At 39.3% G+C, this 24,906-nt stretch overlaps 1 protein-coding gene across 1 annotated transcript in view; it reads right to left on the reverse strand.

Annotated features, from left to right (window-relative positions):
* Positions 1-24,906, reverse strand: part of sntg2 (syntrophin, gamma 2) — a 107,801-nt gene that overhangs the window by 32,860 nt on the left and 50,035 nt on the right. Inside the window, exons 9-12 of the mRNA XM_026151094.1 lie at positions 20,644-20,768; positions 6,804-6,933; positions 5,023-5,061; positions 3,790-3,906 (exon numbers count right to left, since the gene is read on the reverse strand). Of these exons, the coding sequence (XP_026006879.1) occupies positions 3,790-3,906; positions 5,023-5,061; positions 6,804-6,933; positions 20,644-20,768 (411 nt within the window). The remainder of the gene's footprint in view (positions 1-3,789; positions 3,907-5,022; positions 5,062-6,803; positions 6,934-20,643; positions 20,769-24,906) is intronic.

Genomic DNA, 24,906 nt, shown 5'->3' on the forward strand with positions numbered 1-24,906 from the left:
GGTATAACAGAATAGCTTTAGTGTAGTTGTTGTTTTAAACTTGAGTATGAACTTGCAGACTTGCAAAATGCAGCAAGATATTTTAAAAAACAGTTTTGTTGATTAAAAAACACTATATCGGATTCATATCGGTATCGGCAGATATCCAAATTTATGATATCGGTATCGGTATCGGACATAAAAAAGTGGTATCGTGCCATCCCTACTTTTTACTACAAGCCTCATTCACCCAGTCACGACTCTGATAGATCCAGGACCTTGCTCAAGGATACTTTGACATGCAGAATGGAGGAATCCTCATCTACCCTGATCCGCTCTAGCTTCTGACCCACCTTATCTATAGTTAAATTAAATAATCTTTCAATGATCAATACACAGCCTCCCGAGAGAGAGAACACATCTCCACTGAAATGACCTCTCAGTACAGTTCAGTGAGCTATATTACATCTAAACATAAGAAGCCCCTTACAATTCCAAAAATTGCATTTTGTTGACATAAGAGAATTTTTGTCCTTACTGAAACTTGCCTAACCAGGTCAATCATGTGGACATAAATTTGGATTACTACATGTCTTTGGCATTGACAGGAAAACAACAAGGTGCAGTATGACTGTGTCAAAGGCTCTACACAGAGGCTTGCCTTGTTAATGTTGCTTCGCTACCAGACTACTGAATATATTGTTATTGACTCCCCTGGAGGTAGTGCACATTTTACTGTTACTGGAGTTCATCATCTCCCTGCTGCAAGCAGTTCAGCCCTGTCAGAGACTGCCGAAGTATTGCCATTACATGTTAGTTCTGAGGAAGTTATTGAGTGTGACTTGAATTTAGATTTGCTCTCTAAAGGTTCTGCTACATTACAACAACATTACAAGAGATTATTATATAATAATTGATTTGTAGCCTTACATGTCCAAATAAATGCATTCCTTTTAGATCAACCATGATAGATCATATTTGAACAAATAACCCACTTAAATAACCCACTGGTGCAATTTATTCTGGATACATCAGCTACCAGTGCCCAACTACATGTGACAGAAAAATGTTTGACCTTCAGACTAACAACCTGCTACATTTTATAAATAAACTGAATTTTAAATATCTTAATGAAAAGATTTATTTTTTTAAGGAACAGCAGCACTCTGACCTCAATTAAATTGAAAACGTTTCCAATCATGACCTACCTTTCATCACGTCACAAATTTTAATATGTACTTAATCATGCCGCCTTAAAATTTTCAGAATATATCTGTGTATAATCCTTGGTTCTCCTCCACAACGCTCTCATTGCAGAACAGACTGATTTTGAATATCTAACAATCTTCTATCTGCAAAGTTTCAGCTACTAAGAAAAAACTGTCTTGTACTTATTAGAAAAGCTAAATCTGATTTCCATTCTTTCAATTATCATTTAATTTTATTCGAAGATATTTTAAAACAATAAAATCTTTAATTCTATATGTTCTAATGTTTTCTTCTTTTTTTGGATTGATAAGCGGATATAAGATATGTCGTAAAGTTGTCAGTTTAAACTGGACCTCTCCCTGTTTTGCCTCTGTGCTGGGCTAACTGCTCTTCTTATAGCTCATTTTTAAGTTAATTGCAGTAGGTAAGCGTATATAAAGACTAATAACCATCTTAAAGGTTCTTTGTTTTATTCTGTGGATTTCTCAAAAGCATTTAATTCAGTATCGTGACACTCTACTAGAAAAGCTTTGCTCAGTCAGTGCAGATTAACAGGCCATGTTTAATTTGTACTCCAAAGACTTCAGCCCAGATGTCCTTGTAGTTTGCACAGGTGTTCAGCAGGGAATCCAGTCTTGGACCTTTTTTATTCACCATAAAATTTATCTCTGGCACCAAAAACTAAAGTTAACACAGATGGTGCTACTTTTATATGCGACTACCTCTTTCCTTAACATCTTCTTTGCAAATCTACAGCCTGCTTTTGATACATTTCACACATCTCTAATTAAACTAAACTCCAAACTAAAATAAAACCTGGTGCATTCTATTAATAAAGTCACCAGAGAATCTTCAGCCCACCATTCATATCCAAATTTCTTCATGGCTGTAACATTTAAACTGTTAATATATATTATTAGGAGCCCAGCTGAATGCTATACTCATTTTTAAATATTAATGTGGAACACCCACCAAGGAAAAACGGTCTAAAACTGGTTTTTGAGAACACACTTTTACGAGATGTAAGATATTTGAGGAATCTACAGTTTTATCTGCTCTTGAATATAATTATTTTTCTATATTTGCTTTGCTATTCAGCTTGAAGCTGCTCCACCTGCTTTTATCATAACTGTTTTCTCACTCACCACTGCATTTTACATGTGGAATGGTCCTCACCAATCATAAAAGAGCAGCACTCAACATGCATGAGATGTTTTTTTTTTTTGGGGGGGGGGTTTTGCACTTTTGGGTAACACGCATGCTGTTTTCTCAGGAAGTGTAAGATGGCTTCACAAGATTAGATACGAGATCTGCTTTTGCAGATCTTGGTGATGGGGGTCGCCCTCTTGTAAGACCCTTCATATTATTTTGGTCTGCTGGGTTTGAAATGTTATCCAGTATTTGTAATAAGTAGATGTGAGCAGACCTAAGGCTTGCAATATCTGGAGTTCCTTTCGGGACGTTTGCACTTACAGGTGCCTGCCTGGCACACTTCAAGCCTGGAAAAACTTTAATTTGCTGCAACTTGTTCAAGCAAGAGAATTTTCTTTATGACTTAAAACAAGCTTTTTACAAAAATTTTTCCCCCCTCTTACAGTATTTTTTCTCTTTCACAATAATGAGCAATTTGAAATGAAAATATTTATGAAGAAATGCTGCACTGTATTTGTTCACCTACAGCCACTGTCGTCAATAGTCATTATTATTATTTCGTGCCTCCTCATAAAATGGTCAGGAAACGCTTGGATTCTGTTCTCAAACTGCAGCTAAGAAGAGATCAAAAGTCTCTGACAATCTGAATTTAAACAGAGCAAATACATGCACACCAAAGTTTGCTACACTAACGAACCATCAAAGAGAACATTAGCTTCTCCTGTGTACAGTTGTGTAAAGGGTAACAAAGACACAGTCCAGCAGGAAGGCCAAGAAAACTTAACTCACAATTAATGTGCACACACTACCTCGGGAGAAAAACCACTGAATAACTGTGATTAACCAGAAACACTTTCTAAATTATATAAGGAGGACAAAAGACACTTTAGTGTCCAGTGGTTTTTATACCAACGAGTGAACAGAACTTCTGGTACAGAGAAGGACAGAATAAAAGCTCGTATGCTCCATTCTGTACCTCCGATATAAACTACTAGAGGAATTGCACTATAAACAATATAATGGCCAACTGTCATTTCTGTTATTCTGATATTACATGTTTATTATAAAAAAAAAAGATTCTGTAAGTATCAACATTACACGATGACACAGAGGTCTCACAACAATATTAAACACAAAATGTGGGCAAATTGTTTTCTTATGTTTCAAAACTTCAGGCTTTTCATCTACTGAGAACATGAGGACCGAGAGTTCTTATTTTTTAATCTGTTGCCTTTGCTAATTACATGTATCCAGTACCACACCAAACATATGCACCATACCACAACCCCTCCTTTCTAAAAGCCAGCTGTAGAAATGTATTTTGTTTATGATTCACTTTAGAAGAAATGATTTATAAACCTGCCCAACTCTAGTCAGGTTTCTGACCCACCACAGAAATGTACCAATTTCCTCTCCATATTGAATAGGAAAATTGAAAAAACAAATTACCGGCGGACTTTTGAAGATATAAAAATATGGTCCTCGGAGTGCCAGGAACTTAAATGTTGAAGATCGACCGGGAGCGCTACCCTCGGGGCATTCGCATGCCCAGCCCATGTGAACAATCTGCAGAGATTCAGAAGGATACATTTTCATTATTTGATTTGAAATAAATAAATGGATAATACACAAAAAGACACACACAATGAAAAATATGTTCTTACTAAGAAAATGGAAAAGAATGGTCTACAGTGCACTGACAAAGTAAGTGAATGGGGGGGGGGGACCCAATGACGCAGCTCAGAAAACATCCATTTAAAACGATACTTTTCAATACAGTTCTGCAGTCTCAGCTGCACTGCAACAATTTCCTTTTATCTACTCCAGATTGACTTGGAAGTCTCATCTAAGCAGAGGAAAGCAGAGAAAATCCCAAGCACTGCTTATCAGCTACACTCCCGTATCCTGTGGTTAACAACGTCCAGTGATTTCTAAGTTCGGGCCTTGACTGTTTGCTGGCAATACGTTCTATCTAAAGCATCCTGCAGTAAAGTTTTGAGTGAGCAAGTTCTACTTTTTTTTTCCCCTGACAAATTGAATTGAATTTTCATATTGCCCTGATGATTTTGCACAGAGCTGCAGTCGTATGCAGACGATGCCATTTTAAACACATTTATAACATTTCTCACAAAAAACTTAAATAGACATGTGTATAAAGTTACTGCCAACATGGGATACATTGGTATACTCCTAGGAATGTGCTCACCAGTAGTAACTAAATTGAAAACTTGACAACAATAAAAAAAAAAAAAGGCCACAACAATAACTAGAAACGCTGTTATGGCCGTTCAAAAGGAGCTTTGGACGAGTGTTAAGTGAGATGAATGTAACGGCTAGAAGTGCCGTTTCTAAAACATTGCAGTCTGCAGTTGAGACCTCTGCTTTAGAGACTAAAATAGATATTCACACCCAGAATATGGTCAGTGGAAAATATTTGAGTTAACTTCAACAGGCCATTTCACACATGGCAGGTTTCTGCTCATAGAGCAGGGATACACATTGATAGTGTCGTCCAAGCAGTTGGACGGCATTTTCAGTTTGATTTTCGCCTCTTTTGTGGTCTGAAGGTGTGCTGTCAGAAGGAATTTAATTGGCCTGTTGGTCTTCTGGCAATTAAGCACCTGTTCTCAAAAAGATACAAAAATGATGTGTTTGTGTCAAGTTAGGCAAATAATGACATACTTGATCATCTGAAGAGCAGTACTTGTTGATGATCTTTATCTATTAAAAGAAACAGAAATTAAACAGATATACAGTTAGAAAACATATTTACATTTCAGATTACATAAAAACATTCTGAACCCTTAATAGCTTTGAATCAAAGAGTTAAAAAGCTTTTGTGCATTTTTACAAACTCTAACCAGTTTTAAATGTCTATTTACATTCTGCGTGTCAAGAGAAGCTAAGGTCTAACCACTTAAATGCTACAGAACTTATTATAAATAAACAAATCAGCTTGTTTGTTAAAACCACAGGTTAAGTGACTCATTTAGTCTTTTAATATAAATGTTATTGTGACACATATGGCCATCGTAAACACTGTTAAAGTCCATGTAGCCCCATTGAACTACATGAAGGCAGTAGCCTTCTCTAGCGGGGCAGTGAACACCACCACACCACACAAACTGCTCAGGAAAGCAAAAAAAACCAAATGTAAATTAAGTAGCAAATATAAATGTATTATAAAGTATTAATGAGGTAATAAAAACATCTGAAGTTGGCAGCACTGCCTGGGAAACATGCTTTCCTGCAAATGAATCTAATAAATTCATGGACACAATAAATGAAATCAGTGAAATAAAGGAAAATGAAAAAACGCCTCTCTGGAGTGACATGTTGGTTCCCTACCAATCCACAAAATAGCAGACCCATTTTAAAGTCATTGGATGACAGTGCATGTCAATTAAAGCCCACCTTCAGAAAATATAGGTCCAGAAAAAGAGAAGCATTTTCCAAATGTGCCACAGAGGTTATCACTCAGCAGGAAAAATGCTGCAAACCAGAGCAAAGCATTTTCACACTGAAAGCACACCTGGTGTGTCAGCATATCACAATCAGCATGGGGTTCGCGACTTGCTTGTTCCACCTGAGCTACATTCGAAAAGTTCACCGTCACCTGAAATCTTCATATTATTAGATATCAGCAAGCTGCTGCCCAAATATTTATATTTTTTTCTCTATTTCCTCTAAAAGAACATCAAAGAGCATCATATAGTCTTCCACCATGTCTGCGACGGACCCCAAGAGTGTTAAAGAGTCTATTTAAAGGTTGTAGGTCATTAAAACAAAAGTTCCGCTCTCTCCCAAGGTGGCAACACAATTACATCCTGATTGGCCATTTAGCAATCACGCTGCACGTCCGTAATTAGGTGAATGCAGGCATGAATTAATCACACTTTTTAAAAAAGGCAGCTGTGCCATCGATGAGCACGGGCTTACAGTAAGTCTTCATCCTCACCAAAAACTATTCGCATCATCAGCGTGATAATCAAAGTGAAATAGGAGGAAATGAGAGCGAGCAGAGCACGCGCCGAATGACTACTTAGCAGCCATTAATTAGGTATCGAAGAGCATCTTTTTTTTTTTTTTTTTTTTTTTTTTTTTTTTTTTTTGTCAGTAGAGGGGGAGAGGTGCCACTGTGAGTCAATGAGTGCTTGCCAGGAAGGGTCTATTAAAACTACTTTAATGTGTGATGGGGGGAACAACTGTGGGCAAAACAGTTTCAAGGGTTCTTTTATTACTGAGCAGATCAAAAGTGGAAAATAATTCACAACCTGAATTTTGTCAAGTTTTGTGATTCCTTCCTTCCTCCCGTTGTGAAACTATTAATGTGCATGTGTAAATCATTCATTTTAAACTTTATGGAAACACGAGAGCATTCGAATCACTCTTTTCACCTTCATTTTTAGTACACACTCAGAGGAAGATCCAACCAAGCCTCTAATGTTTAGAAATGCACTTACATTCTCCTGCGTCAAGTCATTGATATTTGTGGATATTGCTTGGAGCCAGTCTGTGCTTTCTGCTGCAGTGCAAAATTGAAGAATATTGGTGCTGGCTCCATCCAAGGCAAAAACTTCAAAACAGTTGAACCTGGTAGAGTAAAGACAGAGACGAGAGGATCAATGCTGATACTGAACAAGTGAAGCTTGAGTCGTCAAACTGTGAATTTATAGTCTGTAAGCCTTAATAGATGCATTATTACATGTAGTGGAGGGTTATCATCTGATGGCTCCTATGTAAAAACGCCCAACTTTAATAAAATGTTGATGACTGTAATGTTCAGGTTAAAGCTTCAAAACCAATGAGTGACGCAAGCAGCAGCTATCTTTTTATGGACATGTTTAAAGAAACTGCTACTAGCTGCTACAATATGAAAAGGTGAGAGGTCCGCTAAGAGAAAGCTGCCCAGAGGACAAACAACCTTCTGGAGATGGGCACAAAGTACCAATCTGGCTCTGTCCATAGGTAAAATTCAAACACCAGGACCATCACCCATTTTCATTGTAAACTTTGCTAAAACGGACTTCTTTTTTAAAATACTTTTTTCCTCATTTTGTTAGAAATTTTATTCCCAGCTATTTCTTAGCTAGGAGTGGTAACTTTGTGCCATTTTCCCATTGCTTCTGCCAAATCAGTCAAGCTAGCTGTAGATTCATATTTATGTGCTTTATTCACAGCAGCCCTTACGAGATAAGAGTGTTGACAGTAATAATAGTCATAATACTAATCATAATTATTATTATTATTAGGGCTCAGGTTTTCTGTCAAATGACCGCTGTGGAATTGGTCTACTGGACAGATTACCAGCTACCCAACCCAAATATACTCCAGAGGATGAAGAGAGCACCCGGCATGACGGCCAACCAGCTAATAGATGTGAAAATGTAACATACTGCAGTTAAGGTTGAGAAAGCCACCAATCACAAACCATTTACAGAGTAAAGTGAGAATATTAACAGTAAAAATTTGCTTCACGTGTCCCTTCATTTCCTTTCCTTTATTTAGGCCTGTATTTAAAACCTCTTTTGTTACTTTGGAGTGGTTTGCAGTCAAGGGCATTCTTTTACAAATACAATTAAGTTTCTCTGTTGATGGGGTTCTGATGAGGTCATCTGAGGCGAATCACGCTCATCAGCAGAATGCAAAGCTTTGACACTTAATTTCAGTGCATTCGTACGATGCTGATACTTTTAGCTTCGGAGATGGTTGCCATGGAAAAACGGTTATATGAGATGGTTAAGCAATTTTAGGCACTGCAGTGGAGAATCTACAACATTAGAAAGAAGGGGAAAAAAACCTGAATTTTTGAGAAGTGTTGAGCAGCAGCAGTATGATGCTGTTAAGGTACGTGAGATGAAGGCTGATAAACACAGAAACAATAAAATGCTTCCAACGCACAGTGTGAAGAGGGAAATCTTCTTAGGCAGCTCCTAAACCAAACACTCCATCCTCACGCACAGACAGAGCAGCTACTCGAGGTTAGATTATACAAAGTCAGCATTCCTAACAAATCCTCTGAGCATGACTGTTATACTGTATCTGCAACAGGCTTGTTAAAATCGTATGTTCCGCTGCCTGTGTACTGACCCAGTGACTCTCCAGGGGTGATTTTGGCTGGACTGGAATGTCGGTTTTTTTGATTTAACAAGGGTGCAAATTCTTTCTGTCCCAGTGCCTGACCCAAATTTGCCTTGTGTTGTGGTTTGTGTAACTGTGAAGCATCACTAATGGATATTCAGAAAGTCTTTGTTTTTCGAGCAAGCATTGCCAAATGCATCTAGTTGCATTTCAGTGAGTACTGCATGGATAAATGAGCAGCTGATGAGCTCACCTTAAAAATAAATAAATAAAACAGTATATCAATTAGATCTCTTTCAAATGACGTAAAACTTTAGAGGCCATGCAGCACAAGGGCAGATACGAGAGAGAAAAGGCAGTGAATGAGGAGTTGAAAATGCAGAGCTTAATCAAAGGAACGGACAGCTGGCGGCTCAATGTAGGGAGAACAGCGCTGTCAGGAGGAGCTGCTAAAGCCCTTCCACCTTCACTGAGCAGAACAAAAAAATCCTTGCTGAGAGATGGGATCTAGGGAGAGTGCGTTTTTTCATACATCTGCGCCATTCCCAGCGGCACAAATTATTGTGTCTTGCCTGCTGACTAGGCAGTAATAAATCCACTGAGACAGAGCATGGACATATCACCCAGTCAACACGCAGGATAACACACGAAGAATATACAGGAAGAAGCTGTTTTTGGGGGAATCAAGCCATTAGTTTCAATATAGTACAAGTGGCAGAGAGAGGGGAAATGTGCCATGGCTACTGATTAGTGAAGCAGGGAAATGAGCAGGCTTTGGGGCATTTCATTCTCGGCATAATGAATGAGAGAAACTTGTTTGCTTTTGATTTCTTACCAAGAAATGCATAGATGTGAGTGCAACTTTGAATCCATGACACTGATCAAACACCCAGCTTGAATCATTAAAGTGCAATATAATATTCCTTTAATTAAAGTTGTGATTTTCACGAAATTAAACCCCCCATTTTTGTCCCAGTTTAATTCCCACAACTACCAGTCAATATGTTTAGTGGTCATTTGGCTACATAGTCATTTTCTTGGTAGCGTGCAGGCATGAAATCCATGGCAATTTTATCTAATTAACAGTAGCCTTACTTTTCGCTGGTGTGCCCCTATATTAAAAGTGTAAATTGCACAAACGGTGAGCATATAACAGAGTTGAAAGTATACTGGGAACACATTCATCTCTTTGGAATTGAGCTTGAGCTACGGTGCTTAAAAATATATGAAAATTTTAACTTGGTGCATGTATTTTCTGCTGGATTTACTTTCACTGAACAACTGGAGCCCATCCATTTGTTTAATAGTAGTTTTGCAATATGTTTAGTCTACTAATGTTGGTGATGTGATAAAGACAAGGTTATGTACTCAGTGTCAGGCGTGTGCATTACAGTGTTGCATGGGTAAGACGGTGGTCTAGTGCAGCAGTCCCCAACCCCCGGGCCTCAGACCGGTACCGGTCCGTGAGTCGTTTGGTACCGGGCCGCGAGAGTTGAGGCTCGGGTGTGAAATGTATGGTTTTCAGGGTTTTTATCGGTTTTCAGCGTTATTTTGTTATCGTTTTTATCGTTAACTTGGTCTTTTCACGTGTGTTATGAATAAGTCTTCTTTTTTTCGGTACCAGTACTAGTTTTATTTTGTTGTATTTATCCGCGACACCTTAAAGGCCGGTCTGTGAAAATTTTGTCAGGCATAAACCGGTCCGTGGCGCAAAAAAGGTTGGGGACCGCTGGTCTAGTGCATCCTTTTTATTATGAACTTCTGAACCTTGGAGATATTTTGGGTATTCAGTAGTGATATCTTTTATTTCCAATGTGCAAAAAGACGCCGTCCCAGCGTGGTTGCTGGAAATCCCTCTCACAGAAATGATCATTAAGCTTCAGTTCACCTGAGTGACCTTTCATTCCCCTTTGGAAACTACTAAGAAGAATCTTAGCCAAAAAGTTTAATGCCAAACAGTGAGCAGTTGCGCCTCCACCACGAGGTCTTGCTTTCCCCGTACAGACACACGATTGCCTGTTTCTGCATTGATTAGCAAGTAGCAGTGAGCACCAGCACCCATGAGTGCACTGTTTGCACAAGCTCGTGCTGTTCTTATGGTTGCATTAACTTTCTATCTGACTGACTCTTTTATATGTAAGTGTAAGGGAAACAACTGTAGCTGTAATTACCTGTACTTTTGCCTTGTCAAATGGTGCTGTGTCATCAGGATCTTAAACAATTCTCTACACACAAACTACACATCTTTGCATCAGTGTCACTCAATTGCACCTGTATTTAGCTTCTGAGCCCCTAAAGTAGGTTTGCACACTGCTTGGCATCTTTTCTTTGGAAAATAAACACTTCTTATGTCATGTAAGGAATTAAAAGGGACAATTCATGCAAATTTTCTAAATGATATCATAAAACACTGTAATATTTGTTACTGCCTTTATTTCTGTGATGTTTCTGAGTACCTTCTCAAAAACTGTTTGCAAACCTATTAAGTGCACTTACTCACACTGGCCAAGGATGAAACTTTGATGCGTAACACTTTGAGTACATAATTGCTTGCTTTTAGAATTGTTTAAAAAGCCCAGCTGTTAACACAAGTGTGGCTGACAAAGCCCTGCTAATCTGCAAGGTCTCCTCCCTTTCAAATGTATCCATTTTGATAGCTTAAACAAAAGGCTGATAATACGCCATTACGTCACGATGAGGGACATCTCTGACACCTCGGTATTACTGGAAAAAATGTTTTCAAAAAGAAAGAAACAAGGCTTGCTCTTCTTTGCTCTTAACATTTTGTTAAGAGTAGAATTAAATTTAGCATTTGAGAGTAAAACTTTGAAAAAGTATCTGGCATACCAACTGGAAGCATACAGCATGTACTAACAAGGACCACTAGAGCATTGTTTAAACTTTCAGATACAAATCGACCGCAGTGTGCAGAGTCCACATCAACTTTAAATGAGACCATGAGTCAACACCTTTCCATCAACACTAATGGAAAATCCTCCAAGTGGGAATGAGATATTAGAAAAGCTTTATAGAAATCATCTCAGGACCTACTCTTGCATTACAGGATATATGCATGTAACAAAGTAAAAATATAATAAGGATAATATTAAATATGCTATCCCCATCCAGGTCTGTGTGAGCCAAACTGAAAAATGAGTGCTGCACCTTATTATTCATTTAATCAAATCAAATGTTAATTTTCTGATAATTAATTCAGCTTTTAATTTGGGGATTTGGATATTTGTTTTTTTAAGGCTTGGACACCTGACATTTCTCTCGCTTACAGCAGTGATTACCACGCTTCACTGTTGTGAATTTGGCAGCTTTTTCGCTGTTTTTATTGACTCCTCATACACCTAGCAAAAAAAAAGCCTAACAAAAAACCCCAAAACAAAAAGAAAAACCGAATGGACAGAACTGCTTTGATTGGAAGTCTTGCTCTTCTGCAAGAACTCATGTTAGCAAGTGCAGAACACCTCTCTCTGTACACAGTGTACTGTAGCTGTTGGTTACAAGATGTCCTTTGAGCAATGATTGGCTCCAACACATTATGCTCGTAGTTACACAACTTTTAGTTAAGCACAGAACAACCTTGTTTGGATGACCTGCACTTCATTCTGCACAGTGAAACTTGTGCAGCTAAATTAAAAATAAAATACATTTATGAGTGGTAGAGGGCTCAGAGAGTCAGAAATAAGAGGTAGCTGAGATCTGGACAAAGCATTCTTAATCTCATTGAAAGGTTTTTACTGATGTTTGACAGTTTACTTTTGGGCAAAGTTTATTCTGATTTCTGACGTCAGTAAAACTCAAAAACTGGTTATCAGAGCGACTTACCAAGTTAGAAATTCACCCTGAATCAGATTTTTGATTCAAAGACATGAATGACCTATCAGTGCATTTTCATATGCAAGTGTTAATCCTGGGCTACAGTGTGCATCTGTCAGCTGAATGAAGACGGCCACACTAGCAGCCTGGCCAGTTAACGTTTAATATAATAATACAAGGAATGTTTAATAGTCAATCCGTAGCTGATGGCACTGTTCTCTTAGATGGAATAAAAACAATAAGTAACCATTAAAAAAATTATACAGGGAGTGCAGAATTATTAGGCAAATGAGTATTTTGTCCACATCATCCTCTTCATGCATGTTGTCTTACTCCAAGCTGTATAGGCTCGAAAGCCTACTACCAATTAAGCATATTAGGTGATGTGCGTCTCTGTAATGAGAAGGGGTGTGATCTAATGACATCAACACCTTATATCAGCTGTGCATAATTATTAGGCAACGTCCTTTCCTTTGGCAAAATGGGTCAAAAGAAGGACTTGACAGGCTCAGAAAAGTCAAAAATAGTGAGATATCTTGCAGAGGGATGCAGCAGTCTCAAAACTGCAAAGCTTCTGAAGCGTGATCATCGAACAATCAAGCGTTTCATTCAAAATAGTCAACAGGGTCGCAAGAAGCGTGTGGAAAAACCAAGGCGCCAAATAACTGCCCATGAACTGAGAAAAGTCCAGCGTGCAGCTGCCAAGATGCCACTTGCCACCAGTTTGGCCATATTTCAGAGCTGCAACATCACTGGAGTGCCCAAAAGCACAAGGTGTGCAATACTCAGAGACATGGCCAAGGTAAGAAAGGCTGAAAGACGACCACCACTGAACAAGACACACAAGCTGAAACGTCAAGACTGGGCCAAGAAATATCTCATGACGGATTTTTCTAAGGTTTTATGGACTGATGAAATGAGAGTGAGTCTTGATGGGCCCGTGGCTGGATTGGTAAAGGGCAGAGAGCTCCAGTCCGACTCAGACGCCAGCAAGGTGGAGGTGGAGTACTGGTTTGGGCTGGTATCATCAAAGATGAGCTTGTGAGGCCTTTTCGGGTTGAGGATGGAGTCAAGCTCAACTCCCAGTCCTACTGCCAGTTTCTGGAAGACACCTTCTTCAAGCAGTGGTACAGGAAGAAGTCTGCATCCTTCAAGAAAAACATGATTTCCATGCAGGACAATGCTCCATCACACGCGTCCAAGTACTCCACAGCGTGGCTGGCAAGAAAGGGTATAAAAGAAGAAAAACTAATGACATGGCCACCTTGTTCACCTGATCTGAACCCCATTGAGAACCTGTGGTCCATCATCAAATGTGAGATTTACAAGGAGGGAAAACAGTACACCTCTCTGAACAGTGTCTGGGAGGCTGTGGTTGCTGCTGCACGCAATGTTGATGGTGAACAGATCAAAACACTGACAGAATCCATGGATGGCAGGCTTTTGAGTGTCCTTGCAAAGAAAGGTGGCTATATTGGTCGCTGATTTGTTTTTGTTTTGTTTTTGAATGTCAGAAATGTATATTTGTGAATGTGGAGATGTTATATTGGTTTCACTGGTAAAAATAAATTATTGAAATGGGTATAAATTTGTTTTTTGTTAAGTTGCCTAATAATTATGCACAGTAATAGTCACCTGCACACACAGGTATCCCCCTAAAATAGCTAAAACTAAAAACAAACTAAAAACTACTTCCAAAAACATTCAGCTTTGATATTAATGAGTTTTTTGGGTTCATTGAGAACATGGTTGTTGTTCAATAATAAAATTATTCCTCAAAAATACAACTTGCCTAATAATTCTGCACTCCCTGTATAATGGGTCACCAGGCCAGTGAGAACTTGCTGACTTTAACATCCTGATCCAGACTGGTAGTCAGTCTTTTATTATTTATCATCGACTGGAGTTTGGCAACGAGGCACAAACTATCCAGTCAAAATGACCTGAGAGACCTCGCATACTAACCCCAATAAAACAAACGGTGTAAATAAAATGCAAACGCAACTAAGCACAAAGCTAAACTAACTCAAATCGAACCCCTGTCAGCTCTCTGCTGTTGAATGTGTTTTATTCCATGGCCATGATAATTACTGATAGGAACAAATGATTAACATAAAAAACAGCAATATGCATGTTTATTGTTGTAAATGTGTGTAAATGAATAATAAGGTCAGATGTGAGGTGGATAATATAAGCATGGCTGTGGCCCTCGCATCCACACTGATCCGATCTATATTTGTGCTTTCTAACAGACCCACATTTTTTTTCAGAGCAAACTCTGATATTGACCTGCTCACTGCCTGCAGGGTTCCCTATTGACTGGACTCTGGTATTTCAGAATCAGCATCAGGTTATTACATTCAATGTCACCAAGCTCCAGATCTCCTCAATACATTTCTTTGGTCCTACTTACCAATCATTGGACTGCTGATTGGACTAAGCATTTGACAGATTTAGTATTGCAGGACTGTTGCTTCATCCAAATATAAAATTTAGGAGTAAAGGGCAATTCCAGACGCATCGCCTCCTGCTGCGAACTGTGCCGCAGATTCTGTACTTTGGACTGATCAAGCGATACTTCAATAAAGAATATATTTAATAAGGATATCTTAGAGTTACAAAAATATTTTTTACTTTGAAATGTCAAATTGTCTTTCATCCTTAAGATTTTTACAGACAAATCTTAGATGCAACATTTACAGTGTAAATATGAAAGCGTCCTCATTCCTTTAAATGAATTCATTATAATATTTGTTATGTCTTTGACAAAATAATTCTCCATTTCTGGTGTATACCACAAATGAACTTTCTCTGGAGTGTTTAAACTCACCTTAGGAAAAAGAGCTTGGTCATTCACAGGGAGCCCAGAGACTTCCCACCAGGGCAGATGGATGAATTGATTTTTTTTTTTAAACATCTGTCTCCTTTAACACTGTAATGCATTGATCTCAATATACAGTGCCCGGCCAAAAAAAAAAAAAAGAAGTCATACACAAGACTACTTTGGTGGACCGCCTTTAGCTAAAGGCGAGCATTCACCGTAGCATTGTTTATAATAAGCTTATGCAATCCCAGAAAGTTGATTCTGCTTATCTGGATGCAGCATTTTCAGTGGGGGGAAACATTTCCTCACTCATCTAAGTGACTTATACAGTCCCAGCTGACTGCAGGTTTCCCCAGCCTTATAAACAATACACATGCATAACAATCCAAACCAGCGCCGCTGCATAACAATGAGCATTGAGATTTCATCGTTGTTGATATGCAAACTGCCATGACCATTAATCAATGTCCATGAGTACAAACAATTGGGAAATGGCTGCAATCACTGCACTGAAAGATGTACTCTTAGAGAGGCTTGTTCCTTTTTACATAAATGGCCTCCTTGACTCGCCTCTCCAATGTCAGATTTATTTCAGTTTGAGGTTTTTTTTGCCGAGTAGTTTTTAAGTATTGATAATGATTGGAGAGATGAACCACTGAGTAAAGTCTTCAGCAGCACATCCTAAAGATTGCCACTGAGGTTACAGTTTGGACTGTGGTGGGCATGTGTTCAAAAAAAAACTTGTCTCCCTGAATGTCACAGTTGGAGCCTGATGATGAAATCTGCCATGAATCTATGCCATCAGCAAGCAAAAAAACTGCTGATCTTCAGTCAGGAGTCAGGTGACCCAATTTTTTTAGTGTTGCTGAACTCGGACTTGACCAACAGCAGCAACTCCGGATCCTAACAATGCCCCCACAGGTCTGTGGGTAGTCGGCATGATAGCTGGTGTGGCTCTAACACGAGGAGGAGCGGCACCTTTTCTAGAGCTTCATACTGACTTACAATATAAAAGGATGGATTAGATAAGCGTTACTACATAGATCATGGATGACATCTTATTTGGTTAGAATTAATTATGTGCTGCAGTTTAGACTCACAGTAGTTAGTCATCTAAATTATTTCACTTCTGTAAAAAAATAAGGTTTACACATTTAAATATGAACCTTTTTGGTGCTAATGGAGACGACCTTGAGTATATCTGTTAGGATGAGTAAAAAAAAAACAAAGATGTTGGAAATCACTGAATTAGTAACTTGACAGGACATTAGAGACTATTTAGGTCAATGTTCAATAAGTAATTTAGGAAAGATGCTAAACACTTTATTCAAACTTTTCAATACTTTTCAATATACGGTTGTCCATTTCGAGTGCTTCCGTTACTACTTTAGCATGCTTTTGTTTTCCAGTGCAGGATTTTTTTTTTCTTTTTAAATTATGTGAGAATCAGCCCAGCTAAAGTTTTGTTAAACTATGTGCCGACCACTTCCTGTAACACGGGAGAACATGAGGGAGGGAAAAACCACAGTGTAGCACTTTTATATAATTTTCTTATCACTCGCTGCTGCCTAAGGCTTGAAACGACATAATAACCAATGTGGAGTCCCATAAACAAGTTTAATAAACATTTTTAATTAACTGAGCAGAGCAGAGTCCCATCATTTATTTATCGTTAAGTACCTGCAATTTCTGAATTCTGCAGTTTGACACACCCTGTGGGGACTAGTGCTCAGCACAAGTGGAGGAAATGATAAGGAAAATGGACTAAGGTAAATAATTTCCAATTTGAAAGAAAAGCCATTTAAATGGAAGAAATTAGAGGTTTTATTAAGCTTCCTGTTCATGAAAAAGGTAACTAATAGTTGTTTAGAGCACAAGCTCAAGCACCTAAACTCGTGGTACCAGACTAACTTTGTATCTGCATTTTCTACAGCAGCTCATTTCTTATCAATATCTCTAATAATCATTTTAACAGACAGTTATTTTATTCTTTAAATAGACAACTGTCTTGTTCAAACTTATAGACTCTGCTGTTTTTACCTAACACAAAAAAGGGCTGTGAATATTTTATTTGTGATTTGACACTATGTTACACTAATATACTAATTGATATATTGCTTGATAAATTGATATAGATGCTATATTGATTTGAAATAGAAGTTTGTATGGGCAGTTTCACATTATTTGTTGCTTACAGGCTACAAATAATATGGATATCTGCATATGATGCATGTAAATATCCAGACTTTGCTGTGGCTAAAGCTAGTTAATTACCTTACATGGATGATGACCTCCAGTTTGCAATGGGGAGGTTTGCATTTGAGTGAAATGCAAATTAGCACCTCCAAATCTATGGTCATGATTTTCAGGCAGTAAAAGGTGGTAAATGCATCCTGGGCTGGGACCAAGTTTCTGCCCCAAGTGGACGAGTTCAAGTATCTTGTTCATGAGTGAGGGACTGAGGGAGGGGGAGACTGACAGATGGATTGGTGCAGCGATGCAGATGTTGTACCGGCCTGAATGTTAAGAGAATTCGGCATTAAACCGAAGCTGCTGATTTACCGGTGCATCCATGTTCCATCATCTACAGCCACACGCTGTGGGTAGTGACCGAAAAAAATTATATCATGGATACAAGCAGAGGAAAAAAGGATCTTGGTCCGAAGACTGTCTGGGCTTTTCTTTAGACACAGAGTGTTGAGCTCTATGCTAGAGGAGGGGCTCAGACGAGGGGATACTTCTGCATGCTGAAAGGATCCAGTTAAGATGGTTCGGGCATCTGACCAGAATGCTTTCCGGATGCCTCTATGTAAGGTGCTTCAGACATGTCCTGCTGAGGGGAGGCCCCCGGGCGGACACAGGACACACCAGAGATTGTGTCACTCGGATGGCATAATAATATCTCGGTGTCCCACAAGAATAGCTGGAGTAGGTGGCTTGGAGAGGTGGAGGTTTGGCATCTCTGCTTAGATTGCTGTCCTCGTGACTGGGACTGCAATGAGCAGCAGCAAATGCAAATTGCACCCATCACTTTACACAAATAGGGGACACTCCCAAAAAAGTCTCTCATATTAACAATGGATTTATGGTAGATACTTGAAAATTCAACACGATACAACTTCCTAATTACTGTGAAGATGCTAATGATAATTTTCCCCCAGTGCAGAAATATTCTACATATACAGTGGGGCAAAAAAGTATTTAGTCAGCCACTGATTGTGCAAGTTCCCCCACCTAAAATGATGACAGAGCTCAGTAATTTGCACCAGAGGTACACTTCAACTGTGAGAGACAGAATGTGAAAAAAAAATCCATGAATCCACATGGTAGGATTTGTAAAGAATTTATTCGTAAATTAGGGTGGAAAATAAGTATTTGGTCACCTCAAACAAGGAAAATCTCTGGCTCTCACAGACCTGTAACGTCTTCTGTAAGAAGCTTTTCTGTCCCCCACACGTTACCTGTATGAATGGCACCTGTTTGAACTCATCATCTGTATAAAAGACACCTGTCCACAGCCTCAAACAGTCAGACTCCAAACTCCGCCATGGCCAAGACCAAAGAGCTTTCGAAGGACACCAGGAAAAGTATTGTAGACCTGCACCAGACTGGGAAGAGTGAATCTACAATAGGCAAGCAGCTTGGTGTGAAAAAATCAACTGTGGGAGCAATCATCAGAAAATGGAAGACATACAAGACCACTGATAATCTCCCTCGATCTGGGGCTCCACGCAAGATCTCATCCCGTGGGGTCAAAATGATCATGAGAACGGTGAGCAAAGATCCCAGAACCACACGGGGGGACCTGGTGAATGACCTGCAGAGAGCTGGGACCAAAGTAACAAAGGTCACCATCAGTAACACACTACAACGGCAGGGAATCACATCCCGCAGTGCCAGACGTGTTCCGCTGCTGAAGCCAGTGCATGTCCAGGCCCGTCTGAAGTTTGCCAGAGAGCACATGGATGATACAGCAGAGGATTGGGAGAATGTCATGTGGTCAGATGAAACCAAAGTAGAACTTTTTGGTATAAACTCAACTCGTCGTGTTTGGAGGAAGAAGAATACTGAGTTGCATCCCAAGAACACCATACCTACTGTGAAGCATGGGGGTGGAAACATCATGCTATGGGGCTGTTTTTCTGCCAAGGGGACAGGACGACTGATCTGTGTTAAGGACAGAATGAATGGAGCCATGTATCGTGAGATTTTGAGCCAAAACCTCCTTCCATCAGTGAGAACTTTGAAGATGAAACGAGGCTGGGTCTTCCAACATGACAATGATCCAAAACACACCGCCCGGGCAACAAAGGAGTGGCTCCTTAAGAAGCATTTGAAAGTCCTGGAGTGGCCTAGCCAGTCTCCAGACCTCAACCCCATAGAAAATCTGTGGCGGGAGTTGAAAGTCCGTGTTGCTCGGCGACAGCCCCAAAACATCACTGCTCTCGAGAAGATCAGCATGGAGGAATGGGCCAAAATACCAGCTACTGTGTGTGCAAACCTGGTAAAGACCTATAGTAAACGTTTGACCTCTGTTATTGCCAACAAAGGTTATGTTACAAAGTATTGAGTTGTATTTTTGTTCCCAGTCTGGTGCAGGTCTACAATACTTTTCCTGGTGTCCTTCGAAAGCTCTTTGGTCTTGGCCATGGCGGAGTTTGGAGTCTGACTGTTTGAGGCTGTGGACAGGTGTCTTTTATACAGATGATGAGTTCAAACAGGTGCCATTCATATAGGTAACGAGTGGGGGACAGAAAAGCTTCTTACAGAAGACGTTACAGGTCTGTGAGAGCCAGAGATTTTCCTTGTTTGAGGTGACCAAATACTTATTTTCCACCCTGATTTACGAATAAATTCTTTACAAATCCTACCATGTGGATTCATGGATTTTTTTTTCACATTCTGTCTCTCACAGTTGAAGTGTACCTCTGGTGCAAATTACTGACCTCTGTCATCATTTTAAGTGGGGGAACTTGCACAATCAGTGGCTGACTAAATACTTTTTTGCCCCACTGTATGAGAGGAGATGGCTCTAAAAACAGAAACCCAAATAAATCAGTGCTTCAAATGACAGAAAACGCACAGAAACACAAAGAGAACTGAAAGAAATGGTTGCTACACAAAGGGGAAAAAAATCAATGCATTTCAGCAGTTTATACAAGCCTGCCATTTGGGATCTATAGGTTATGACTGTCAAATGTGAAACAATATCAAACAACAGGCCTCGTAGGTTTATTTTGTACTACAGTTTCGAAATGACTGAAAAGCCTGATTGAAAAAGCCTGTGGGGAAAAAAACTGTTGTGAAATTACATTGCACAAGAAAATCAATACAAAAAAGGACGGGTATAATAATCAAAAGCCTTTACAAGTTCGACCAGTGTCCTCTCAGTCGCACCTTCTGAGCCACAGCCTCGTAGCTGCGGTGACCTTTTAAGCCGTTTATGCCTGTGCATAGATATTGGCATTAACATCGTCCCGCTTAAATGAAAAGTGCTTGCTAAGCCAACAACTGCGCTCAGTGAACTGTGCGCCTTGGAGGTGAATTATATCATGCTGGATTACCCTTACCTTAATTTATCTTTGCCAGCTTTGTATCTGGAGACTCTGGCCATCAACAAGGGCAGGGAGACGGCATCCAGCCAGCGCTTCTCATACTTTGGTTCATTAGCTGAGGGCGAAGGGGGTGATGGAGCCTGCGTGGAATACATGAACGATGCGTGAGCTTTCTGCTTCTGTTGACCAAATTCTTTTGATTACTGATGGATGATACACAAGCACCATTTACATGCAAAAGAATTCCCTTCTCAACCAGGGCTAATCAGCTATTTTTGTCTGAAGTTCTCACTGTCTGCTTACGCCAAGCATGTCTGAACTTCAATATACTGAAGTTACAGACTCCAGCTGTTTTCTTAAAAAACATACAAATAGCAACAGTTTTTCTTTCCAAATCAAACCCAATTATTCAATGTAAGTGGTGCAAGTATATCTGGTGCCCCAGATATTAACAGAAATCTCCTCTGTAATCAGGGAAATCACCTGCTGTTGCAGTTAACATGATGAAAATAATCAATAACTTGTGTATAGACTCTACATGTAAACTACGTGCACAGTGAGTAAGTTTAGAATAACTGTACTGAAACTAAAAAAATCACTCAGCAGAACCTAAAAATGTCCATATTTTGCTAACGGAGTAAATATTGCACTCTCACTTCTGTAATGAAACCACGTTCTGACTTCAGCACGCATCATAAATCCTTCCCTTCAGTTCTGAAACTGAATAAATCAGTTAGAAAAACCTTTCATTTATTTCAAAATATTCACTTTGAAATTGTTTTGTTATGAGTATAGCAATTGTGTTTGTGGTCAATGATTTTGTGGAATACTAAGCAGGTGTTGGCATCAATTTAAAGAGAACAGGACCCTCCACAGTGTTTGTATAGGCCCAACAGATAAGTGGAAGACGGCAAACTATTTTTAACTTGCTGCTTTTCTTTGGCATTTAGCACGATTAAACCACATGATGTAATCAGTCTTGGTTAAGTTCTTGCTGACTGGATTCTGGACTTTCTAACAGGCCACACAGGTGAGAGTATAAATACTCATGTTTGGTCTCTTCGGTGCCTGGAGAGGAAATGACAAGTTTAAAAAAAGTTTCTCTTCAGTTACATGGAAAGCAACAAACTTTGTGCACTCAGACCTTGATTCAGAGAGACCACAGCATTACAGGAAACTAACAAAGAGTGCCTTGTAGTTGGGTTTTAAAAAAAGTTTGTAACTAAACCAAAAACTGTTCCTGGAAAAGAATCTTTGTCCAATTGTATTGGTCTGCAGCAGAGCATGACTCCAGACAACAAAGGAACATGGCACAGTCTGATAAAACTAAACAAACCAGGTATAAAATCTGAAGAGTTAAAGCTTCATTTCGTTTAGGAACAGAGCAAACAGGACAAACAGACATTCTACCAATCAGGCTACATACAAAGTTTAGATAAATCAGGTAACAGCCATTCTTTGGTGTCTAAAAAGAAGCTGGAGTAGATTAAGTATGTTTCTATTATCATCTTATTAGCATTCACCTGGGAAACGGTTAGTCTTCCCAGTGTGCCCAGATAAATACTGATTACAGCTGTGTTAATGGAAATGTGCAGCATCGTTTACAAGAGAGAGAAGTTACAAAAACGTCACCTCACTCACACATACTCAAAAACACAAGTGGATCTGCAGAAAATGGTCACATATCAAAGAAAAACGTCCTGTTGACATTGATTAATGACAGAATGAAATTAGTTCTTATAAAAATGTTGAGGTGTTAGGGAGTAATTTCAGGGGAAATACACTTGCCATTTAAATTGATAGGTTTCAGTCATGTTGACCGTGTCTCTCTCAGCTCTCTTTAATGGATTTTTTTTAATAAGTGGTGAGTGCTGGATACAAGCCTCTGGCAAATACAGAAGTGCATTTAGATATTCATAGGCAAAATTAGGCAAATAAAACTAAAATTGCTGTTTAAAAACTGCCTGGTGTATAACAATAATACAATGTGTTAATATGAAAAGGAAATGTGTGTTATGGATACGTGTTGATGGTGGCATTTAACGTGGCATTAGGCGAGTCTTCAAATTACTTTATAATGGACTCCAGAGCAATTCAGCATTACCATAATGGTCAGTGCAGCTCGCTCTGAATTAGTCTGTTCAGAAGAGGAACGAGCATGAAATGTGTATTCAAAATAGTTGTGCTTAAGTTTTCTATATGACGAAAGTTTAAGGAAAAACGATGATGGCTGATTGCTGTATACCGCATACCTTTGAAGCATTATACCTATAACGAAATGCACTCCTCAGCTATGTTACTGGGTGGTGCGGTTTCACCATCACCACCAGCAGCCTGAGCTGTTCGTACAAGCCAGGATGGATCCATGCTTTCATATTGTGTATATAGTTTACTCAAAATTCTGACCCCACCATCTGTATTTTGTAACAGAAATCAAGGCTCATCAGACCAAACAACATTTTTCCAGTATGCTGTTGAATTATGTCAATTTTTAGCCTCCGTTTCTTGTTCTTAGCTAACAGCAGTGGCGCCTGGTGTTATCTTCTGTAGCCCACGAGCTTCAAGGTTAAAGGTTCTGGTTCTTTAGAGAAGCTCTTCTGCATACCCGCGTTGTAACAAGTGATGTCCTTTCAGCTTGAAGCAGTCTTGCCCATCTCGTCAGACCTCTGACAAGGCATTTTCTCTCAGAACGGCTGGAGCCTATCCCAGCCAAGAGGCTGATATCAAGTCTATGTATTAAGTATAGCTGAGTGGCAGGGTACACCCTAGACCCACACCCTAGGCCAGTCTGTCACAGGCCTAACACAGGGCACGCACATTCATACTTAGGGGCAATTTAAGATCACCAACTTTCATATTTTAAAATCTTAATAAAGTCTGGGGAGTTTTAAGGAAATGTATTTCCCATTAACAGTTAAAAATCAATACAGATGAAAAAGCCAAACAACCCTTAACTGGAGGAAGAAACTAACAATGTTTGTGGGAGTTTGTCCATACAAAAGCTTGCAAGGAATCTAGCAACTGAACACCAATTCCTGTCATGAATATAGAACCATTGATATATAGTGACTATGTCAAATAAAACATATGATCTTTATTTTTAAATGCGGGCAGTGTTACAAATTCTGACAAGCAACTCGCCAATAAGATGGGAGGAGTCAGGAGGAATAGAAGAGAAGACTGTTTGTGTGCTGTTGGCATGGAGATCTGCATTTCCCAGAACAAAAGTGGTTCAGTAGAGATCCCTGTGGTACATCAGTATTAACGTACACAATTCTTTGTGTTCTTTGTCTCAATTTTTGGTAACAATGTCACCATTCACAGTGCAGTGTGACGTTAGATCATTGAAGAACTCATTGGCTATACTGATCAGTGCAGTTTCAAGCCATCTTTTCAACAGTTCTTCTGGGGTTGTCTGAAGTATAGTCTAGATTTTGTAACAATTTAGGAATATTAATCTTATGCAAACACTTATGACAAAATTGCTGAAGCAAATGTTTCCTAATGTTTTTAATTTTGGTCTATCATTACTATTGGTATCCAAGTAAGAATTGTGCTTTTGCAGCAAAAAAACCACCAGACTGTAACATAATTAAAATCAGAATCAGAATCAGAATACTTTATTGATCCCTGGGGGAAATTATTTTTTGTTACAGTGCTCCATTTTAAACCAACATTAAGACAAGACAGACAATACGCTAACTAAGAATAGTACAATATATACATATATATACATACATACATAAATAAGTCACTTATAAATAAATATTTGGAAAAGAAACATGTGTAGCTGTAGCAGCAAACAGTGTGTTAAGTGGATGCGTTGTACAGGGAGATGGCCACAGGCAGGAATGATTTCCTGTGTCGTTCAGTGGTGCTTTTCGGTAATCTCAGTCTCTCACTGAACGAGCTCCTGTGACTGACCAACATGTCATGGAGTGGGTGGGAGGTGTTATCCAACATTGTCTTTATCTTGGACAGCATCCGCCTCTCCGACACCACCTTGAGGGAGTCCAGCTCCATCCCCACAACATTGCTGGCCTTACGGATCAGTTTATTAAGTCTGTTGGCATCTGCGACCCTCAGCCTGCTCCCCCAGCATGCAACAGCATAGAGGATCGCACTGGCCACAACAGACTCATAGAAAATCCTCAGCATTTTCTGGCAGATGTTGAAGGACCTCAGTCGCCTCAAAAAATAGAGACGACTCTGGCCCTTCCTGTAAAGTGCTGTGGTGTTTTTAGCCCAGTCCAGTTTATTGTCAATGTGTACTCCAAG

This window comes from Astatotilapia calliptera, chromosome 19 (assembly GCF_900246225.1).
Source record: "Astatotilapia calliptera chromosome 19, fAstCal1.2, whole genome shotgun sequence".
In the NCBI taxonomy this organism is placed as follows: domain Eukaryota; kingdom Metazoa; phylum Chordata; class Actinopteri; order Cichliformes; family Cichlidae; genus Astatotilapia; species Astatotilapia calliptera.